This window comes from Papio anubis, chromosome 19 (genome assembly GCF_008728515.1).
Source record: "Papio anubis isolate 15944 chromosome 19, Panubis1.0, whole genome shotgun sequence".
Classification (NCBI taxonomy): Eukaryota; Metazoa; Chordata; class Mammalia; order Primates; family Cercopithecidae; genus Papio; species Papio anubis.
Window position 1 is genome coordinate 39,060,414 of NC_044994.1, and position 22,902 is coordinate 39,083,315.

At 45.7% G+C, this 22,902-nt stretch overlaps 2 protein-coding genes across 3 annotated transcripts in view; one reads left to right on the forward strand and one right to left on the reverse strand.

The window, feature by feature from the left end:
• Positions 1 to 22,902, forward strand: part of KATNAL2 (katanin catalytic subunit A1 like 2) — a 143,979-nt gene that overhangs the window by 60,677 nt on the left and 60,400 nt on the right. The gene's annotated exons all lie outside the window — the stretch shown is intronic.
• On the reverse strand, positions 8,781 to 11,532 carry ELOA2 (elongin A2). Its single transcript, XM_003914351.5, has 2 exons — positions 9,187 to 11,532; positions 8,781 to 9,071 (listed from the first exon to the last, which is right to left on the reverse strand). The coding sequence occupies exon 1, from the start codon at positions 11,472 to 11,474 to the stop codon at positions 9,207 to 9,209; it is 2,268 nt and encodes a 755-aa protein (XP_003914400.2). The 5' UTR covers positions 11,475 to 11,532; the 3' UTR covers positions 8,781 to 9,071; positions 9,187 to 9,206.

Below are 22,902 nucleotides of genomic sequence, written 5' to 3' on the forward strand. Positions count from 1 at the left end.
TCAGTCCTCGGTGCAGCCGCCACTTGGTCTGAGCCGGGTCCTGCAGCAGACAGCTGAGCAGGCCCGGCTTGGTCCTCGGACATGGAGCCACAGCCTGCGACCTTCGGGCAAAGCCGCCCATACCGAGTGAAGCTCCTGCCAGAGCCCGACCTTATATAGCCAGCCCTAGCCCACCTAGGCTGGAAGCCCTGACCGCTTCAATGCTAAGGCACTCCGCTCGAGCACGAATCATTAAGGCCAGCAAAGCGCGGGCTAATCAGGACGGTCCACGTCAGGTGGCCTGCTGTGCCCCACAAGTTGTTTAGGTTAATTTCAGCCTGGACACACCCCACTGAGTTCTACCGTTGGCCCTCCGTGTTGGCAGGTTCCACGTCTGTGGATTCCAAAAGACACATGACTGAATCTTCTTGGGAGTAAAACCGAAAATAACAACACCGCAAGACAAAATGGTGGAAAGAAGAACCCACAGAGGATAACAACCCTTTACCTAGGATTGACGTGGTGAGGGGACTTGCCAACATTCGTAGACAAGTGGGATTAAGAGAGAAAAATGAAAAAGGTGTATTTTACTTCTCAACATGGGCTCCATCAAGTTCAAGGCTTTTGGAAGCAGTGTCTTTTCCCCGCCCTCTAGCCCATCCTCTAAAACCCCCAGGGTCCTGGGAATGTAACGATTTCCCTGAAATCTTTTTTCCATCGTTAACTGAAGAAAACTGGGTGCTTTCTACAGATTTTCTAAGTCTAGGAAACAAAAAGAAGTCAGCAGGCGCCAAATCAGGACTGTAAGGTGGACGCCTCATGATTTCCCGCGGCAAGTCTTGCCCAGCTGCCCTTGTTGGGTGAAAGGCATGAGCAGGAACATTGTCGTGGTGGAGAAGAACTCTCTGGTGAGGACTGTTCTCGCTCCAGCTTTGGCGGCTGACTTTCTGAAAACGCTCTCCTAGTGAGCAGATGTGATCACGGTTTGGCCCTCCAGAAAGTCAACCAGTCGAATCCTGGTATCCCTCTCAAACGTGGCCATGACCTCGCTCTGACTGCTCCTCTGTGGCTTTTGAATGGAGCTGCCACCCTTGGTAGCCATGGACTGCGGCTTGGTCTTCAGATCCCGTCGCATTTACCGCTTCATCTCCGTTAGCAGTCTTGGAAGAAACGCTTCAGGATCTTGCTCCCACCGGCTGTTTAAAACCTCCTCAGAAAGGCTTGCTCTGGCCTGCGGGTGATGTTGGTGCCACGGTTTGAGCAGCCGACTTCCACTCTAATCTTTCAGTCAGAATGAGGCAAAATGAAGCATTTAAGTGTCTATGATGTCAGGCCATTGTTTCAAGCTGTCGATGGCGGTTTGGCTTACTTTTTAAATTCTCACACATGACTTCTGTGTGTGTGTGCAGTGTGTGTGTGTGTGTGTGTGTGTGTGTGTTTCTTCTAAAGAAGGAAAATGATTATAGCTTGAGAATCGGGGGATGAGGATTCAGGTGTTAAGGCTTTTTGGAGAATTACCCCTCCGTGGCATGTAGAGAAAGAGGGAAATGTGCTTGGCCGGTTTTGTCTCTCCAGCTCCCCACGTAAGAGGACCCCAGCCAATACTGGCAATGCTTCCAGAGCCCCGAATGAGGGATTAGTTTGTAAACAGTCGGAAGGGGAATTCGAACGAACTTCCCAACAAAGTGTAGTAATATACTGTTATGATCCTTCGGTGGATTCTGAATTCTGTTTGGGGTAGGTTTATAGTTTGTGTGGGGTTTGTTTCCTTTGTGTCTATTTGAGAGCGAGTGTCGCGGTGGGAGCAGTGATCTGCTATGGTTTGTCACGGTCTCCAGTCATGAATGAGTTCAGTGGGTGCGGCCGCTGTTTTCAGCAGTAGCGGATTGTAGCACGAGGAGCCACTGAGGGCTAGAACTTGCTCCAATTGTTTCCTTGTGTTTTGAGTTGTATTTGCTTGTATCATGTTTATTTCCACCCTGGCAGGAAACGCTTCCAGGAAGAAAGGTTGCCGGGATTTGACCTCAGGGACTGGCCGGGGTGGGAGTGGGAGGGCTGCAAGTGATCGGGTGGCCACCCACCCTCCAGAAAGAGCATGTGGCTTCTCCGCCTTTGGGAGGATGTGTTCTGCTGTCTTGTGAGGTTTTGGTGTCAGCCTGAGATTCCTCTTCTGAATTGCTGTCGAAATAGAGACTGGCATTGTTCCGGCCCTTGCTGGGGAGCTTGAGGTTTTATTTTTAATTTTGAGACGGAGTTTGCTTTTGTTGTCCAGGCTGGAGTGCAAATGGGTGGTCTGGGCTCACTGCAGACCCGCTTCCGGTTCAAGTGATTCTCCTGTCTCAGCCTCCTGAGTAGCTGGGATTACAGGCGCCTGGCCGGCAAAGCCTGCTGAGCTGCTTGTATTTTTTAGTAGAGACAGGATTTCCCTCATATTGGTCAGGCTGGTCTCCCAACTCCCGGTCTCCTCAGGTGGATCCTCAAGGCCCCACCTCCCAAAGCACATGCTGGGATTACAGGTATGCAATACCGCCCGACTTGTCTGAGGCTTCACTGTCGCTGATCGGATCATGTCCTTCCCCTGAACGTAATGCTTTTCTGTCTTCCTGAAGGTGTCTCTGTGGCTCCCCTGTCCTGTCTCCATATGTGTCCTTCAGGCTTGAATGCCTTCTCACTTGCACCTGCATCCACTCAGGTGCCTGCTTCCAGAAGCTAGCTTCCCAGCACCCATTCCTGCTGGGATACAGCCCAGGGCATGCCGACTTTGATCTCTGGACTGCCCTGTTGGCTTTGGCTTCGGCGTAGGTCTTTGTGTCTTTTCTCTGCTCCCTCGATTATTGACACAATCTATGCTACGATTTTACGGTAAGGGTGTGTGTGGGGGCGGGGCTGCGGTGTGCGTGTGCGCAGGTGCGCCGTAGGTCGATCTGGCACTGACCTGTGATTACCAGCCCGCGTGAGGCCAAGAAATGCCCTGAGTTGGAATGCAAACCTTCACCGAAGCTTGCAGAAGCTCCTATGAGGTGAACTCGAGGTTGTTAACCTGGTCATCTCATGGTAATTAGAAAGTCTGATTGGCAGCTTCAGACTTCTTGATTCAGAACCTCAATAAGCTGATTAAGGTGTCGCCAACCTTTCGTAGGGGTTCTGGGTGAAAAGATTGGGAATGATTGTATGCGGTGCTTAGTGAAACTATTTTGACTTCGCCATCGTACCAGTTATTAGCATTTATTCATGAAATCCGATAGTTCCTTTCTTCAAAGAAATAGCGGTTTTCTTTGAGACATGCTCTGGTTCTGTCACCCAGGCTGGAGTGCAGTGGAATGAGGAAAGGTCACGGCAACCTCCGCTCGCCCAGCTCAGTCAATCCTGCCACCTCAGTCCTTTAAGAAGCTGCGACCAGAGGACCACAGGCCGCCACCACGCCTACAGGCTAATTTTGGTATCATTTGTGGAGACGGGGTTTCTGCATTTGGCCCAGGCTGGTCTCCACCCTGTGGGCTCAAGCCATCTGCCCTCCTCGGCCTCCCAAAGGAGGATGGCTCACGATTACAGGATCATGCCCGGCCGTTTCTTTAACACAAAGCAACAGCAACGACAACCACAAAACATTTTATGGAGTGGCAGTTATCAGTGCCAACTAACAGATTGAGAGTTTGTGTCTAAGAAGTCCTCATGTACTCGCTGATTTCAAAGAAAGGAAAACGGAATCTCAAGGCCATGTGGTACCTTTGTTTATGATTGCAAAATTCTAGGTCAGCACTAGGAAAAGGATCAGGTGGCAGGGGTGGTGGCTCACTGTAATCCCAGCACCTGGGAGGCCGAGGCATGGATCACGCAGGTCAGGAGATCGAGACCATCCTGGCTCACACGGTGGAAACCCCGGCTCTAAAACATACAGCATGTGCACGCCTGGGAGCTCCAGCTACTGGGGAGGCTGAGGCAGGGGAATGGCTGAACCCGGGAGGTGAGCTGCAGTGAGCTGGAGATGGCACCACTGTACTCCAGCCTGGGCTTACAGAGCTTGTGACTCCCTCTCAAAAACAACAAAAACAAAAATCCATCATCAGTGAACAGCCAAAGCAGAGCCGGACCAATGCCTCTATCTTCTGAATTCTAAGGTGGCCTCCAAGCAGGGAGGCGGTGGCTGGGTGTGGGAGGCAAAATCACAGGCCAGCACTTGACACTCGCGGTCGCAGAGGCTCAACTTCGCAATCTCGCAAGCCAAAGATTCTGGTGTCCACTGGCAGTTTCTTTCCCCAACCCGCATTGACTTTGCATTGTTCCTCCTCCTCCCAGATTTTAACCCTAAGGCAAGTCCTGAGTTTATCTCCGGGAGAATCTCCTCTTGTAGTCTCACTGCTCTGCCATCAGCGGGCCACTTTCTGGCAGCCTGGTTTTGTATGGCGCCTGGCGCCATTGCTGCTCGGGTAGGTTGGCCCTCTCAGGGGAGCCGGGTGAAGGGCTGCTGCTGCTGTTGCTGCTCACAGCTGGCATTGCTGCTGCTGCTGCTGCTGCTGCCATCAGCAAGCCGTGGGGTCAGCCGCCACTTCACCAGGCCGCCGCCACCGCCCCTATGGCCCCACCTCGCTGGAGGGAACTGGCCAAGCTGCCCGCGGGTTTGGGGGCTGGCTTGATCTCTCCCTCGGGTCAGCGCTCCCAGACTTCTTTCTTACCTCCTCCTTGAAGGCATCATAAGGCGCCTTTGGCCCCAGAGTTGGAAACAGATCATCTTTGTCTGTCGGCCCATGGGTTTGTTTTCACGTGCAGATCGGATTTTCACAGGACTGCTCAAGAGCCGCTGCTCGGAGTCCTGCTTCGCAGAGATAGCTCACGCCAAGACTCAGTTCTGTGGTTTCTTCCTTGAACTTGGAGACAACGAATCCTCCATAATTCATCTGTGTCTCCCATGAAAGGCTATTGTATTTCTCTTCGATACAGCTGATCAGGGCGCCCACCTCTTCCGGGAGGGGTTCAAGAACCGAGAATTTCTCCCCACGCCGAGGGCGTCCGGATTGTGTCTAAGCCCCCGGATGCACTGCTGGCGCAGTCAGCAATCTGGGCTGGCAGGCAGGCCAGCCTGAGCCCGGCACACCTGCATCTTAGCATTCACCTGTGTCCAGTGAAGGCTAAGCCCTCCCGGCACGCTAAGCGGAGAGAGTGCTTCTGGCTTTCCTGGGAGGTCATGGCCCTCAAAAGCCAGAATGAAGCTGGCCTGCATCCAGGCCTCTGAGGGGTCCCAGAGCTCTGAGAAGGCATGGCTGGGGCACCGGCTGCCCGGGCGGAATCAACGCCGGGCCACCTGCGCTTCCTCTGGACTGGCTTCTCCTGGACAGGGAGGTACTTCTGGGCGCTGAAGCCCGCTGGACGACGCAGAAGCCCCCTTTGTTGTAGCTCACAAGCCGCTTCCCCTGGGGTTGGCCTCCCAGCTCCTGACCACCCAGCGAGGCCCTCACTCTGAGCGGGTGTGAGATGCGGGCTCTTCCTCGGGTTGCTTTCCCGCACAGCGGGTCAGCCCTCAAGGCCGGGAGGGGAGCGTGGGTAATGGAGGGGCCCGGCTGGGGCCTGAAGCAGCTGGGGCCCCCTCTGGGCTTGGGCTTCCAGCTCATGACTGGGAGACCTCCGTGGCGGCCCCCGAGTCCCGTTCTGTGCTGTCCGCCTGTGCTCAGGACTGTCAGGTGGGCTTGGGACTCCGCTCCCTGGGAAGCCCCAGGCCTTTTCCTGGTCCTGAAGAGCCTCCCATAGCTGGACGCTTCCTCGGGGTCTCTGTGCATCAGCTCCGGTGTTTGGGTCCACAAGCACCAGCTTCTTCCACCGGGCCGCCAGTTCTGGCAAAGTCGCTTCACTTGCTGGTGCGCTTCCGCAGGCTTCACCGCTCTTTCTGATTCCAAGTAGCCCCAGGATGTCTGGGCCGCCATGGCAAGGCGAGAGTTTCTGCAGCTTTCTAGCTTTTGGGGTCCGCCTAGGTGGCCAGACGCACCTGCAGCTTCTCCACTGCGTGCAGCGTAGTGGACCCTGCCGCCATCTCAGCAGAGCTGTGCAGGCCTGGCTGTCCCGGCGGTCGCTCTGTCCTGGGGGCGGCAGGACACCAAGTCTGGGGTCGCGGGTCCTCGCTGCCCGGTTCGGGATGTGGAGCCGCAGCCTGGAGGGAGCTCGGTCCTCGGAGCAGCGGGCCCCCGGTTCAGGGCCGCTGGTCCTGGCGGCGGCAGACCGCAGGCCTCGGGCGTGGAGTCACGGCAACCTGGAGCAAGCTCAGTCCTCGGTGCAGCCGGCCACTTGGTCTGGAGCGCCGGTCCTTGCAGACAGCTGAGCAGGCCCGCTTCTGGTCCTCGGGATGTGGAGCCACAGCCTGGAGTGACCTCTGCGGCGCGCCGTCCAAGGCCGAGTGAAGCTCCCCTGCCAGAGCCCGACCTTATAGCCAGCCCCAGGCTCCACCTAGGCTGGAAGCCCTGACCTCTCTTGGCCTGGGCTACCCGCTCGGACACGTGTAATCGGCTAAGGCCAGCAAATGCTGCCACCAGGACGGTCCACGTCAGGTGGCCTGCTGTGCCCCACAAGTTGTTTAGGTTAATTTCAGCCTGGACACACCCCACTGAGTTCTACCGTTGGCCCTCCGTGGTTGGCAGGTTCCACGTCTGTGGATTCCAAAGGACACATGACTGAATCTTCTTGGGAGTAAAACCGAAAATAACAACACCGCAAGACAAAATGGTAGAAAGAAGAACCCACAGAGGATAACAACCCTTTACCTAGGATTGACGTGGTGTGAGGGGACTTGCCAAATATCTGTAGGACAAGTGGACAGAGAGAGAAAAATGAAAAAGGTGTATTTTACTTCACAACATCGGCTCCATCAAGTTCAAGGCGCTTTTGGAAGCAGTGTCTTTTCCTACTTCAGCCTTGCTGTATCCTCTAAAACCCCAGGGTCTGGAACGATTTCCCTGAAATCTTTTTTCCATCGTTAACTGAAGAAAACTGGGTGCTTTCTACAGATTTTCTAAGTCTAGGAAACAAAAAGAAGTCAGCAGGCGCCAAATCAGGACTGTAAGGTGGACGCCTCATGATTTCCCGCGGCAAGTCTTGCCCAGCTGCCCTTGTTGGGTGAAAGGCATGAGCAGGAACATTGTCGTGGTGGAGAAGAACTCTCTGGTGAGGACTGTTCTCGCTCCAGCTTTGGCGGCTGACTTTCTGAAAACGCTCTCCTAGTGAGCAGATGTGATCACGGTTTGGCCCTCCAGAAAGTCAACCAGCCGAATCCCTCTGGCATCCCCCCCAAACGGTGGCCATGACCTCTGCTCTTGACTGCTCCTCTGTGGCTTTGAATGGAGCGCTGCCACCTCTTGGTAGCCATGGCCTCGTGCTTGGTCTTCAGGATCCCGTCGCAGAGCCAATGCTTTCATCTCCTGTTAGCAGTCTTGGAAGAAACTCTTCAGGATCTTGCTCCCACCGGCTGTTTTTAAAACCTCCTCAGAAAGGCTTGCTCTGGCCTGCGGGTGATGTTGGTGCCACGGTTTGAGCAGCCGAATTCCACTCTAATCTTTCAGTCAGAATGAGGCAAACAGAAGCATTTGAAGTGTCTATGATGTCAGCTATTGTTTCTGCTGTCGATGGCGGTTTGGCTTACTTTTTAAATTCTCATGAGTTCTCTCTCTCTCTCTCTCTGTGTGAGAGTGTGTGTGTGTGTTTCTTCTAAAGAAGGAAAATGATTATAGCCTGAGAATCGGGGGATGAGGATTCAGGTGTTAAGGCTTTTTTGAGAATTACCCCTCCTCGGTGTGTGGCCAAATATGTAAATGTGCTGTGTTTCCTGTCTTCCAGCTCCCTCACAAAGAGGACCCTAGTGCAATACTGGTAAAGCTTCCAATCTCCTAGAATGAGGATTATTTTAGTAGAGATGAGATTTTTTCATATTGGTCGTCGTGGTCTTGAACTCCTGACCTCACGTGATCCACCAGCCTCAACCTCCCAAAGTGCTGGAATAGAGGTGTGAAGCTCCCCACCCGGCCTTCTTTGAGTTTTGTTTGGTCACTGATAGGATCAACTCCCTTTACCTAGAACGAATGCTTCCCTGTCTTTCTTAAATGCAGTTTACTTGTTTCTCTGTTTCCTGGCTTTTTATGTGTGTGTGTGTGTGTCATAGCTGGCACACATTCTTTTGATTATCAGCCTGTGTGAGGCCAACAAATGCCCTCTGTTAAAATGTAAAGGTTCAATATAGCTTGCAGAAGCCCCTGTGATCTGAACTGCAGGTTGTTAACCTGGTCATCTCATGGTAATCAGAAAGTGTTATTGGCAGCTTTAGACTTTTGGATTCAGAACCTAAATAAACTGATTAAGGTGTCTCCATTCCTTCATAGGGCTTATGGGTGAAAAGATTGTGAATTATTCTACGTGTTACTTCAGGAAACTATTTTCGCTTGACAAATTTACCAGTGATTACCATTCATTTATGAAATCTGATAGTTCCTTTTTCTAAGTAATAGCAGTTTTATTTGAGCCATGCTCTGGTTCGGTCTCCCAGTCTGGAGTGCAGTGGAATGATGAAAGGTCACTGCAACCTCTGCTTGCCCAGCTCAGGCGATCCTGCCACCTCAGCCCTTTAAGAAGCTGGGACCACAGGGTTGTGCCACAATGCCAGGCTAATTTTGATATGTTTTTCAGAGGTGGGGTTTCCCTGTTTTGCCCAGGCTGGTCTTCACCTACTAGGCTCAAGCGATTTGCTTTCTTTGGCCTCCCAAAGGAGGATGGGTCATGAATACAGGATCATGCCCAGCGTTTTATTAAAACAACAACAACAACAACAATAAAGAGTTTATGTATTTGGAGTTATCAGTGTCACCTAATGGCTTGTGAATTTTTGTCTAATAAGTTCTTATCTACTTGATGATTTCCAAAAAAAGAAAGGAAAAAGGGAATCTCACATCTTGTTCCTTATTTATGATTACAACTAGGGTGTTATTTAAAAAACGATCAGTGAACAACCAAAAGATAATTGTTCCGAATGTGTTCATATCTTCTGAATTCTGAGGTGTCCTCCAGGCTGGGAGGTAGTGGTTGGGTGTGGGAGGTAAAATCACAGGGCCAGCACGTGACACCTACAGAATTCAAAGGCTCAACTTTGCACCAAGCTAAAGGTTCTGGTGTCCATTGGAAGTTTCATTCCCCAACCCGCATTGACTTTGCATTGGTCCTCCTCCCTCCAGATTTTACCTGCAAGGCAAGTCCTGAGTTCATCGTCGGGAGAATCTCCTCTTGTAGTCTCGAATTGCCTTGGCCATCAGCGGGGCCACTTTCTTGGCAGCCGGTTTCCGGGTTTTGGTGGCGGGCGCCTGGCGCTCATTGCTGCTGCTCAGGCAGGGGTTGGCCCTCTTCTCAGGGAGCCGGTGAAGGACATTGCTGCTGCTGCTGTCTCTGCCACCACTGTCACTGCCCCTGCTGGAGGGAACGTGGCTGCTGCCCGCGGGTTTGGGGGCTGGCTTGAGCTCTCCATCTTCAGGGTCAGCGGCTCCTGCAGACTTCTCTTGCCTCCTTGAAGCATCATAAGGCGTCTTGGCCCCAGAGTTGAAATAGATCATCTTTGCCTCTCCGCTGTTGGGGTTGTTTTCACGTGCAGATCGGATATTTGCTGTCAGTACTCTTAGTCGCTGCTCTCGGGAGTCCCGAAGCCGCAGATACAGCTCCCGCCAAGACTCGTGCTCCTGTGGCTTTTCTTCCTTGAAGTCCTGGAGACAACGAATCCTCCATAATTCATCTGTGTCCCCAGCGAGTGCGTCATTGTATTTCTCTCTTCGATACAGCTGATCAGGCGTCCACCCTTCCGGAAGGGGTTCAAGAACCGAGTAGGGGACCCCTCCCACGTCGCCGAGGGCGTCCGGATTGTGTCTAAGCCCCCGGATGCACTGCTGGCGCAGCGTCAGCACCTGGGGCTGGCAGGCAGGCCTGGAGCCCGAGTACACCTGCATCTTAGCATTCACTCTGCCTCCAGTGAAAGCAGTTTCCTCCTGGAAGGTTGGTGCAGTGAGTGCTTCTGGCTTTGCCTGGGAGGTCATGGAGTCAGAATCCAATAGCGAATGGTAGTTGGCCTGCATCCAGGCCTCTGAGGGGTCCCAGAGCTCTGAGAAGGCATGGCTGGGCACCGTTTTCGGCCCGGCGGAATCAACGCCGGCCACCTGCAGCCTCTCTGACTGGCTTTCCTGGACAGGAGGCAATTTCTTAGCTGAATCCCAGGACACACGAGTGCCCTTGGAATCATTTGCTTTCCTTTGTTTATCGCCAAGTGCAGTGGTGGAAGATTTCCCAGTCTTTTTCCTTTGCTTCGGCAACTGGTCGTAAGTGTGGTATTTTTCAAATGACAGAGTGGGCTGCTCGAATTCCTCAGCCATATCTACCTCCTCCACCTCAGAGAGGGAGCTCATGGACATTCTGCCCACATGAGCCGTTGGTGGCTTCCCCTCTTGAGTCTTTTGGTCGTTGGAAAGCTGCTCTTTCTCCTCAGAGGAGAGGTGGTGTGTCCCATTTCCTGGGTACGGGCCATCTAGACTGGGCATCTTCTTGTTCAAGTGTCTGTGATGAGGCCTATTTGGGTGACCGTCTGGAGCCACCACCAAGGCGGGGACAGGCTGGCTGCCGCCAGCTCGTCCCCCTTCCTTGTCATTCTTGGCGTCACCTGAGGACGGCCTGTCCCTGGCACTTTCCCGGGAGGGCATCCTTGGGGTTTCCTCTCTTAAGCGGGCCCAGGATGATTTCTCCCTGATCAAAGTAGGGGAGTGCCAATCGCCCTGGGCACACAAGGGGCATTTTTCCTGGTGGGACGATTTGTGCCCCTTGCTGTGGTTCACAAGCGCTTCCCCCTGGGGTTGGCCCTGGCAGCCCTGACCCAGCGGAGGCCCGCCCTGAGCGGCGTGAGCGTGGCCTCTTCCGGGTTGCTTCCCGGGCACAGCGGGCTCAGGGCCCTCGGGCGTCGGGAGGGGAGCGGTGTGCAATGGAGGGGCCCGATGGGGGCCTGAAGCAGCTGGGGCCCCTCTGGGGCGCTTTCTCTGGGCTCTGTGCTCGCGACTGGGAGACCTTCGGTGAGGTCTCCGGAGTCCCGGAGGTGTTCTGTGTGCTGTCCGTCTGTGCTCAGGACTGTCAGGTGGGCTTCTGGGGACCGTCCGGTTCTCTGGGAAGCCCCAGGCCTTTTCCTGGTCCTGAAGAGCCTCCCCATAGCGCTTTCGGGACGCGCTCTCCTCGGGGTCCTGTGCATCAGGCCCGGTGTTTGGGTCCACAAGCACCAGCTTCTTCCACCGGGCCGCTAAGTCTCTGGCAAAGTCGCCCACGTGCTGGTGCTTCCGCAGGCGCTTCACCGTCTTTCTGATTCCAGTCTCCGCCAGGATGTCTGCCGTCATGGGCAAGGCGGAGAGTTTCTGCAAATATTTCTCTAGCTTTTTGGGGTCCGTCTTAGTGGCCAGACGCACCTGCAGCTTCTCCACTGCGTGCAGCGTAGTGGACCCTGCCGCCATCTCAGCAGAGCTGTGCAGGCGTCACTGTCCTGGAGGTCTCGGCTCTTTCCTCAGGGCGGCGGGACACGAAGCCAGGCAGCGACCTCGGGATGTGGAGCCGCAGCCTGGAGGGAGCTCGGTCCTCGGAGCAGCGGGCCCCTGGTTCAGGGGCGCTGGTCCTGGCAGACCGCAGGCCTCGGGCGTGGAGTCACGGCAACCTGGAGCAAGCTCAGTCCTCGGTGCAGCCGGCCACTTGGTCTGGAGCGCCGGTCCTTGCAGACAGCTGAGCAGGCCCGCTTCTGGTCCTCGGGATGTGGAGCCACAGCCTGGAGTGACCTCTGCGGTTTGCTGTCCTACACGGAATGCAGCTCTGGTGCCAGAGCTGGGCCTTATATGGCCCACGGCAGGCCCACACTCACGGCTCTAGCCCTGACCCTCTTAGCTCCTGGGCTGCCCCGCCCCAATACGTACTCATGCCGTCAGCACAATGCAGACAATCGGGACGGTCCACGCCAGGTGGACTGCTGTGCCCCAGAGGTTGATTAGGTGAATTTCAGCCTCGACACACCCCACTGAGTTCTACCGTTGGCCTTCCATTATATCAGTTTCCGTATCTGTGGATTCAAAAAAACGCAGACTGAGTCTTCTTGGGAGTAAAACAGAAAATAACACAGCAAGATAAAATCACAGAAAGAAGAACCAATACAGGATAACAACTCTTTACCTAGGACTGATGTTTTGTGAGGGGACTTTCAAACATGTGTCAAAACTGGGATTAAAAGACCAAAATAAAACCGTTTGATTTTATTTCTTAACATCTGCTCCATCAATTTCAAGACAGTTTTCAAGCACTGTCTTGCCCTCACCTTGTACCTCAAGCCCTGATGGTTCTGGGAACTTAACAATTTCCATGAAATCTTTTTTTCCATTATTAACTGAAGAAAACTGGGTGCCGTTTGCAGAATTTTTAATACTAGGAAAGAAATAGAAGTCAGCAGGTTCCACATCATGACTGTAAGGTGGACGCCTCATGATTTCCCATTGAAACTTTTGCCAAACTGCCCTTTGTTCAGTGAAATGCAACAGCAAGAACTTTTTCATGATTAGGTAGAACTCTCTGATAATGGTTTTTCTGCTCATGCTTTGGCTAATTTTCTCAAAAACTCTGTTAGTAAGCCCATTTAATGATGGTTTGGCCCTTCAAAAAGTCATTTAGTCGTATCTTTTGAGCATTCCCCAAAACTGTTACCATGACCTCTTCCCTTGACTGGTCCTCTCTGTCTTTGACTGAAGTGCTGCCACCTTTTGGTAGCCATTGTTTTGTGCTCTTTCTTCAGGATCATCCAGTGTAGCCATGTTTTATCCCCTCTTACAAATCTTGGAATAAATATTTCTGGATCTTCTTCCACCTGTTTTAAAACTTTAAAGAAATTTTTACTCTTGTTTCTAGCTATTATTGTTGAAACAGATTTGGTATCTGGATCGGACTTTCGTTTTTCAGTGACAATTATTAAAACAGGATCATTTGAAATATAGTATCTATGTTTTTTTCTCTTCTGTTGTTACTTATTTGTCCTCTCAAATTAGGGAACACTTGGTCCTATGTTTCTGAGCATAGTTGACCAATTCTGACATTGTATGAAATTCAGCAAATGTCTTTTCTGGATCTGTAGACACTTCTTTTGAGATTTCTAGTATTTTGTTGGGTTGTACAGCATTTGAAATTTAGGAAGTTTCCTGGCAGAGCCAGGAGATAATCAGGAAACAAACAAAAAACAAATTAGAACCTACAGGTATACATAGTCAAGCTTTTAGGTGAATATTAGATGCAGAGACTGTAAAAGAGAAGTATAGAAAAAACATTTAAAATAAGAGAATAAGAGATGTGTCCTTTTTAACTGTTTGTTTTTGAGATGGAAAGCTTAATGCAAAATTTGGATATTATTACTGAAATTGAAATGAGCTCATGCAAATTAATCTCCATAGCACCCGTAAAAAGGAAATTAAAAGCACTAATGTTGCATGTGGTGTATATACAGTAACATTTCCTAAATATCTTCTCAGTCTAAAACTGGGAATGATATTCAATGCTTCCTTTTCCTCAGGCTATGGTATCATAGGATTCAATTTTGAATTTGATAATGGAGGTATATTTGTGGCACAATAGCCCACAAAGGAAATGAAAGAAGAAGAAAACCGCCAGATTATTGAAACATACAAATGAGACACCTAGATTAGATGTTCACTTCTGGGCCTCCTTTCTTTGTACACAGAAATTAATGGGCATGTACTTGTGTCCATTTCAGGGGCACACCATCTCTTACAGTTTAAATAGAACTTTTTTTGGAGGAGTGGCTCATTCTTAGTTTTTTTTTAATTCAGAAGATAATTTTCTATGTTAATTTGAATGGCCTGGGCAGAAAGATGTAGATCTGGCCAACTTTATACCTTTAATTAAGAAATTTGTAAGACTGCATTCTGTGTTTTCAGTAACAGAAGCTCATCTTAAATATTTAACACTACATTTTGAATAGTGTTTTTAAAACTCTCTTTCCCTATTTTACTCGTACTGAATTCTGAATTTTTATCAATCTTATCTCAAAATAAAAATCATATTATTATTTTAAGACCTGGTCACCACAAGTAAAAGCTGCTTCACAGTCCACATAGTAGGAAAGCCTTTTTTTTTTTTTTTTTTTAATTGGAGATGGGAGTCTCCCTGTGTTGCCCAGGCTGCTCTCATCCTGGGCTCAAGTGATCCTCCCACCTTGGCCTCCCAAATTGCTGGGATTACAGGAGTGAGTCATGGTGCCCGACCATGGGAAGCCATTTTTGATGCAGCCTCATTACCAGACAGAGTTCTAAAGAACTCAAGTCAATCCCCATTATAGAGATAGACTGTTTTGCAAACTGAGATTCTAATAAAAAAAAAAAGTGGAAATTATTTTGATTGGAGTTGAAGTAGCTACCATTTTGCAGAAATGTAATCAAAACCCTAAGCAAGCCTCTCTGATAGGCTATTCTTTCAAAAGTATGATCAACATTGCTCAGATTTGTTTAGGATTAAGAATTAGACTTCTGTCTCAAGAATTAGAGCTTTTGCTTTCTTATTTATCCTGATCACCTGTGTTAATTAGGTCAGTGGATTACTGTTTAAATGATTCTCCAGGGATTCTAAAAAGGAGTTTGAAGGAAATAATTCTGACAAATGTTCCAACTTGCTTTTATTAGGGTTGCTATGAAACTCACTATCCTATCCATGGGTAGTAGAAAATAAACTGTATTTTTCTGTGTCTGTGTATGTGCATGTATGTGCACACATGGAGTATTTCTATAATACAGTGTAATTGATCCTCTAGAGTATAAACTGCTGAATGATATCACTGGGCCAACAGGTATGTGCATTTTTCTTTTTGATAGATTTTGTCAGTTTGCTCTGCAAACGGGTTGTACCAAGTTACATTCCCACCAATTGTATCTGAAATACAATATTCTTTCAATACCTTACCAAATCTGGACGTAAAAATGTAAAAAATAGCTGCACTTTAAAAAATTTGAGATTCTTATTGAAAGAAGCTTATTTTTGTACCAATAAACTGAAGAAGTATGGACAATACTTAAAGTGGTTTCTTCAACTTTTATATGCATTGCAAAGTATTATAAAACCCAAAAGAAAAACAGTAAAGAGAAATGTCTGCTGTAAATGAACATGTGAAGATTCTGAACACAGAAATGCCTGTGTTACTCTTCTGTTCAGTAAGTCTACTCCTGTAGTCACACTGGTGCAGCAAGGTTGGGTAGTAATGAGGTGTCATTGCTACTCTCCAAAGCAGAAACAGGCTCTGTCTGGGGGCTGGCAAAGCAGGCCCTCACAGTGCTATGTGTGATAACCAGTTCTTTTACCCCATCATTTCCATCTTGAATAACTTCAAAATATTGCATAGAAAGATTTATATTTTCAGTTAGACTATTTATTTTATATATCAAGGCACAATTTTATGTAGATTATTTACATTTATTTAAGACTTCTTTTATCTGCCCCTCTCCCACCTTTCGCATTTTAAAGCATCTTTATTCATATACCGTACAACTCACCATTTAAAATGTACAATTCCATGGCTTTCAGGATATTCACAGAGACATACTTCCATTGCCTTGATCAATTTTAGAACCTTTTCATTAGCCCAAAGAGAAATTCTGTACCCTTTACCTGCCATCCCCTCCCCGCCCGGCCCCCTGCCGTTCTCCCATCCTCCCAGTCCTCTCCTCCCCACTTTTAAACGTCTCTTCCGGGATCTTTTTTTCTGTTCCTCTAATAAATCTACTGAGTTTTCCCTAATGAGTTTTTCATCCCACTAATGAGGGCCTTCCTCTGGGTATATGCGTGTCTGTGCACACATGGAGTATTTCTACAGTATAGTGTAATTGACCCTCCTCATCTTTAAGAAATTCAGCCAAACCCAGTGCAGTGGATCCAGTACTGAGGAGCACACAGAGAACACTAGCTACTTTTTCTCAGTGACCTAGTCATAGAAAATATTTGCACAAGTACATGTTTCAATTAGGAAGAAGCAAATGCTTCTAGAGTGAAGGATAGAGAGACTCTGAAATGCATGAGCAAAGCAACTAACAGCTGTTGGGCACCCAGCAATTACTATCCCTAATATTGACATAGCACCCCCACAGTTTTCAAAGCACTTCCCAGGCTTTATTTCGTGTGATGTACAGGACACTGCATTAGAATCTCTAATATGGAGGGATATGGACCTTGTTAGAAATGGGACCAGTCAGTGTCCAATATGGTCTCTAGGAAAATGTAGATTACTTTCATGGCTCTTTAAGCCAATTTCCACCTTTGCATTCTCAAAGACTTTTACATGCATATAAAATAGATTAGCTTTATTTAGCTTTATTGCAACTATTCAGCAATTAAAAGACATAATCTCTTGTAAGACATATTACTCCTGGTGCAGCAGGGTGACTAACGTTTTGAAGGAGGTCTAGCCAGTAACAGCTTTGAAATGGTCACTAATATTGTGGGAAATTAAGCTTGAGAAATTGTAAAAGGCATCATTCATTTGTTACTGAGTTAGGTCAACTAGGAAAGAATGGCTGGTAGCCATAGTTGTTTGTTTCTGGCAAGTTTGGCACTCAGGTTTTGGTAAATTAAAATAGTGGTTGTGCAGGGTATGAATCTTATGAAATAATATTAAAGTAGTGGATTATCTCTGGTCTGGAATGAATATAAATGGGTGGGAGAATGATGAGGAGGAGTTGATGAAGGGAAGAGCATTGACCCGGAAGCCAAGATTCTGCTTTCAACTATCTGGGCTTTTCAGCAAATCCTTAATTCTTAGAGATCTCAGGTTCCTGAGATTCAGATGATCTCCAGGGCCCCCTGAGATTCAGTAATTTCCAGGTACCTTTTAGACTTAAAATTCTGGACCAAAACTCCAAACATAGGTTTGAGACTATATAAATTTACAAACATATCCCATCTATCCTATTTCTGCCTATTTAATATGCAGTTATAATTTTCTTTTGCAAACTTGATATGGACTGAATTCTATGATGATTATCATTTTTATTATGCAAACAATGGTCACCTCGGAATGACCTCAATTTCATGAAGAGCTCCCCCTCCTAATACACTAGATGGCACTGTAGATGAGGCAAAGTTAATTACAAAAAAAAAGGAGGGAAAAACTGTGATGGCCAATGTTAATTTTGGCAAATTAGAAAGGATTCAGTCTTCACCAAGAGCTGTCATGTCAACATCTTCAGAAAGATGAGTGGAAACTACAAATGTCAGATATCTTTAATATCAAAATACTATCATTTTGTATAGTGGCTTTCAAACTTTTTTTTACTGTGACCAACTGTAAGACATCTTAGACTGAAATTCAAAATTATCTCCCTCACATATACCTACACACAAATGCAACAAAAGTTTCCTGACACAATACTAAGCCTTCTTACCTGTTATGCATTCTGCAATAATTCTATTTTATTCAACTATGCTTCTTATAACCAATTAAGTTGACTTTATGACCTGTAGTTCGAAAAAAAGTGATCTAGTAAACCTATCAAGAAATATCAATCTTCTTACCACAAAATCGTATGTGAATAAATATAAACAATTTTTATTATTCAATTACACCTTAATAAAGCTGAGGGGGAGGGAAGAAAATAGAATAAGAAGAAAATTAAATCAACATTTAATGGGAAAAATAAATACAGAAATAGTCTCTACTTGGCATTTGTCACCATGCCAGGTGCTGTGGGCAACTGGAAGTATTTAATGCTATTTCTGTTTTCTGGGAAAAAGAAGTTACTTTAAGAGACATTAGAGAAGAAACCTGTAAGGCACTTTGAAATTGTGCCCAGATAGACCAGAAAACCATAGAAGCAGATAATTTACATGAAAATTTCATGGAATAGCTGGAAAATTTCTAACTCTCTACTTTGATATGGGGAAAATTACATACTGTTGGACAAAAGTAGTCACCAAAAATAGATGTGTATTTCATTCATATAAAGTTCAAAAATGAGAAAAGTGAACAAATGTATTTTTGAAGAATACAGACATAGTTGGTAAAAATCAGAAAGAAAAAGTGACTGATAAGCACAAAATTCAGGCCTGGTCATTATCTCGGGGGGAGGGAGGGGAACCATCTGCAGGGAACACCCAAGGGGGCTTCTAAGATATTAAAGGTGCTCTGGGTCATAATCTGGGTGGTGTTTGTTTATTAAAAATGAATGGATGTGTTATACACTCATATAAATCATATATATATATCTCACAATAACAGAAAATATAGCAAAGAAGACTACTGTAATTGCCTTCTTGATTCTTTCTCTCTTGGTAATTTGTTTTTGGGTTTGTTAACCATTCCCCCCATCACCGCTGTCTTCAAGGACAGAGATAGAAATGTTCCCAGTGACATTGTTTCAGAGCAGACTGTTCTATGCTTTTAAAGCTCTCCTTAATGTTATCAGATCTGTCATTGAGGATTAATTTGGATTTTAGAAATAGCCAAATCTCCTAATAGTGTTTGTAAATTGGAAGAGACATACATTTACATAATAATAGAAGATTGATTAAGTTATGGTACATTCTCTGCATACATTAAAAATCAAGTATTATAAAAACATTTAATGCCTTGGAAAAATATTTATGAAATATTATTTTAAAAAACAAGTTATCAAATCACATGAGAGTACCACTTTGTAAGAAGACTTAAAAAAATATAGGCTGGGTGGAATGGTGCACACTTGTAGTCCCAACTACTTGGGAGGCTGAGGTAGGAGGATCACTTCAGCCCAGGAGTTCAAGGCCAGCCTGGTAACATGGTGAGATCCCTATCTCTAAACAAATAAAATTAAACTTTAAGAAAGAATGTGACTTTTATTTTCTCATGGTTTTACACATTGGACCAGTTTTCTACCATGATTATTTTTGTAAATGCAGCTTGGGGGAAGACTGTGGTCATTAATCTATAATGAATACAATTTTATAATAAGAGTTTCAGAAATTTTTTGGGCAATGGAATAAGAATCTGATCTGCCAAGGAACTAATTTGAAACCATAAACATCCATTTAAATACGGTAGTACTGACATGTATGTTTAAAAATTAGTCACTGTTTTTTAAAAAATAGAATTTATTTTTTAGTATAGTTTTAGATTCACAACCAAATTGAACAAAGTATAGAGAATTCCCACGTACCTCCCCTCTCCACATGCTCACCTTCCCCCACTGTCAACATCCCAAAATACAGTTATATGTTGTTAAATCGATGGATCTACACTGGCATCATTATCAACCAAAGTCCATTTTACATGAGGGTTCATGCTTGCTGTTGTATATTCTGTGGGTTTGGACAAATGTATAATGGTGCATATCTGTCACTACAGTATATCATATAGAATGGTTTCGCTGCCCTAGAAATCTTGTACTCTACCTATTCATCCCTTCCTCCCCACAACCCCTAGCAATCACTTATCCTTTTACTGTCTCTATAGTTTTGCCTTTTCCAGCATGTTATATATTTGGAATCATACAGTATATAGGCTTTTCAATTGGCTTCTTCCACTTAGTGATATGCATGTAAATTTCCTTCATGTTCTTTCATGGTTTGATAGCTCATTTCTTTTAGCTCTGAATAATATTCCATTGTCTGAGTATACCACAATTTATCTATCCATTCACCTACTGAACAACATCTTGGTTGCTTCTAAGTTTTGGCAATTATTAATAAAGTTGCTATAAACATCCCTGTGCCAGTTTCTCTGTGAGCATAAGTTTTCAACTCATTTGGGTAAATACCAAGGAGTGCAATTGTTGGGTCAGAGTAATTGCTAAGAGTATGGTTAGTCTTTACTTTAAAAAAACCTGCCAAAGTGTCTTTCAAAGTGTTTGTACTATTTTGCATCCCACCAGCAATCAATGAGTTTCTGTTGCTCTACATCCTTGCCAGCATTTGGTATTTTGGATTTTCACCATCCCAGTAAGTGTGTAGTGGTATTTCACTGTTGTTTTAACTTTCCATTCCTTGATGACGTAATGTTATCTTTTCATATGCTTGGTTACCATCTCTATATCTTCTTCTGTGAAGTGTCAGTTCATTGTTTTGCCTGTTTTTAAGTGGATTTTTTTTTTTAGTGTTGAGTTTTAAGAGGGCTTTTCTGTGTTTGTGTATTTTGGATACCAGTCCTTTATCAGATACATCCTTTGCAACTATTTATCTCATTCTGAATCACTACATTTTATGTCATCTATTTTATAGGTTTAAGGATTATATATATATATATATATATGTTTTTTGAGGCCGGGTCACCAAGCTCCTGCCGCCCAGGCTGGAGTGCAGTGGCGGATCTCAGCTCACTGCCAGCTCCGCCTCCCGGGTTCACGCCATTCTCCTGCCTCAGCCTCCCTGGTAGGTGGGACTACTGGCGCCACGGCGCCCGGCTAGTTTTTTGTATTTTTTAGTACAGGCGGGGTTTTCTGCGTGTTAGCCAGGATGGTCTCGATCTCCTGACCTCGTGATCCGCCCGTCTCGGCCTCTAAAAGTGCTGGGATTACAGGCTTGAGCCACCTTGACCCAGGATTATATTTTAAATCTCTTTCTTTTAGATTCCTTAAGAGCCCTGAGTTTATTTATTTGCAGACTAAATTCAAAGCAACAACTAGCTTTTTTGAATGGCAGACAACAAAATCAGTCAAACAAATGGTAGTTACTATGCTCCTTCACAAACATTTTGAAACACAGGTTGCCTTATTTGTTGTGTTTTCTAGCACACTGAATAAGGGATTATCATCTTAAGCAACAAAACTTTCTATTTGAATTCTTTTGGATGGATATGTTTATAAAATAGGTTACCTGCCCATTGCAAATGCGAGCATAACTGAACTTCTTCATTATGACTTTAAATCATAAGATAAAAGAATACTCTAAAACAAAGAATAAGATGCTATGAAAAAGAAAGAATCAGAGAATAAGGAAAGAAGCTCCTGGAAATTAAAAATGTTATTATAAATAAATTCTGCTAAATAATAATTCTGCTAAAAAAATAAGGTCAAGGAAATTGCTCAGAATATAGAACAAAAGAGACAAGCAATGGAACACTGTGGGAAAAGAATCTTTAAAAATCTATTCAGGATATCTCCTATCAATTAATAGATATTCATAAAATTAAACCAGAGAAACACAGGGAAATAATTTACCAAGAAATAATAAAGTTTTCAAAATGAAATATGATTTCTAGCTTGACAGTAGCTAGGCAGTGAATGGAAAATGATCACACCAAAGAAATTGTGTAATTTTAGAACCCTAGGTTTAAAAATGAGATCACAAAGTTCCTGGGAAGAAAGAGTACATTACATGCAAAGGATCAGGAATCATAATGGTAATGTTATATACCTTTTCAGGCTGTCAAACTTGAAGTAAAATAAAGACACTTTCAGGCATACAAATTCTCCATTTATCTCACATACACCTTTACTCAAAAAGCAACGGCAGCAAAAAGCTAAAAATTGACAAATGGGATCTAATTAAACTAAAAGAGCTTCTGCACAGCAAAAGAAAACTATCATCAGAGTGAACAGGCAACCTACAGAATGGGAGGAGAAAATTTTGCAATCTACTCATCTGACAAAGGGCTAATATCCAGAACCTACAAGAACTCAAACAAATTTACAAGAAAAAACAAACAACCCCATCAAAAGTGGGCAAGGATATGAACAGACATTTCTCAAAAGAGACATTCAGCAAAGCCAGCAGACATATGAAAAAATGCTCATCATCACTGTGGCATCAGAGAAATGCAAATCAAAACCACAATGAGATACCATCTCTCACACCAGTTAGAATGGCGATCTCATTAAAAGTCAGGAAACATAGGTGCTGGAGAGGATGTGAAGAAATAGGAACACTTTTACACTGTTGGTGGGATTGTAAACTAGTTCAACCATTATATGGAAAACAGTATGGCGATTCCTCAAGGATCTAGAACTAGATGTACCATATGACCCAGCCATCCCATTACTGGGGATATACCCAAAAGGATTATAAATTATGCTGCTACTTAAGACACATGCTGCGTATGTTTATTGCAGCACTATTCTAATAGCAAAGACTTGGAATCAGCAAGTATGCATCAGTGACAGATTGGATTAAGAAAATGTGCTTTTATATACACCATGGAATACTATGCAGCCATAAAAAAGGATGAGTTTAAGTCGCTGTAGGGACATGGATCTGGCTAGGCATATCATTCTTAGCAAACTATCACCAAGAACAGAAAACCCAAACACGCATGTTCTCTCACTCATGGAGCAGGAACTGAACAAACGAATCACTTGGACTCAGGAAGGGAACATCACGGGGCTATCATGGGGAGGCCCAGGGGGAGGGAGGGATTGCGTGGGAGTTATACCTGATGTAAATGGCGGTTGGTAGGGCATGGGCCTAACATGGCACAAGTATACATATGTAACAAGAAGCCATAAAAATGTTACATGCACACATGTACCCTACAACTTAAAATTATAATAATAATAATAAAATAAATTAAAATAAATAAAATAAAATAAAACAAGGGGACCAGAAGAAAGGAAACAGTTTCTAGGGGATCCAATGCAAGAAAATGTCAAAGAGAAATCCCAGAAAAAGCATCTATTGCAGGTCTAAGAGTCATTCTCTAGAGCAGAATGGGAGGATAGAGGCTCCAAGAGGGAAGCAAGAGGTGAGTGAGTAGAAAGGACACAAAATCTATGTATTTGATGGCATGGAAAGTGATATGAGATGTGTTAGTATTTTAATTATTAATAATAGGTATGTTGGAAAGTAACCTAATAAAAATGGGGTGGTTATTCATTTCAAAAAAATGTACAGAAATGGAAAAGTAACCATGGTATTTTTGGCTCCACTGTGAACAACTTTTACATG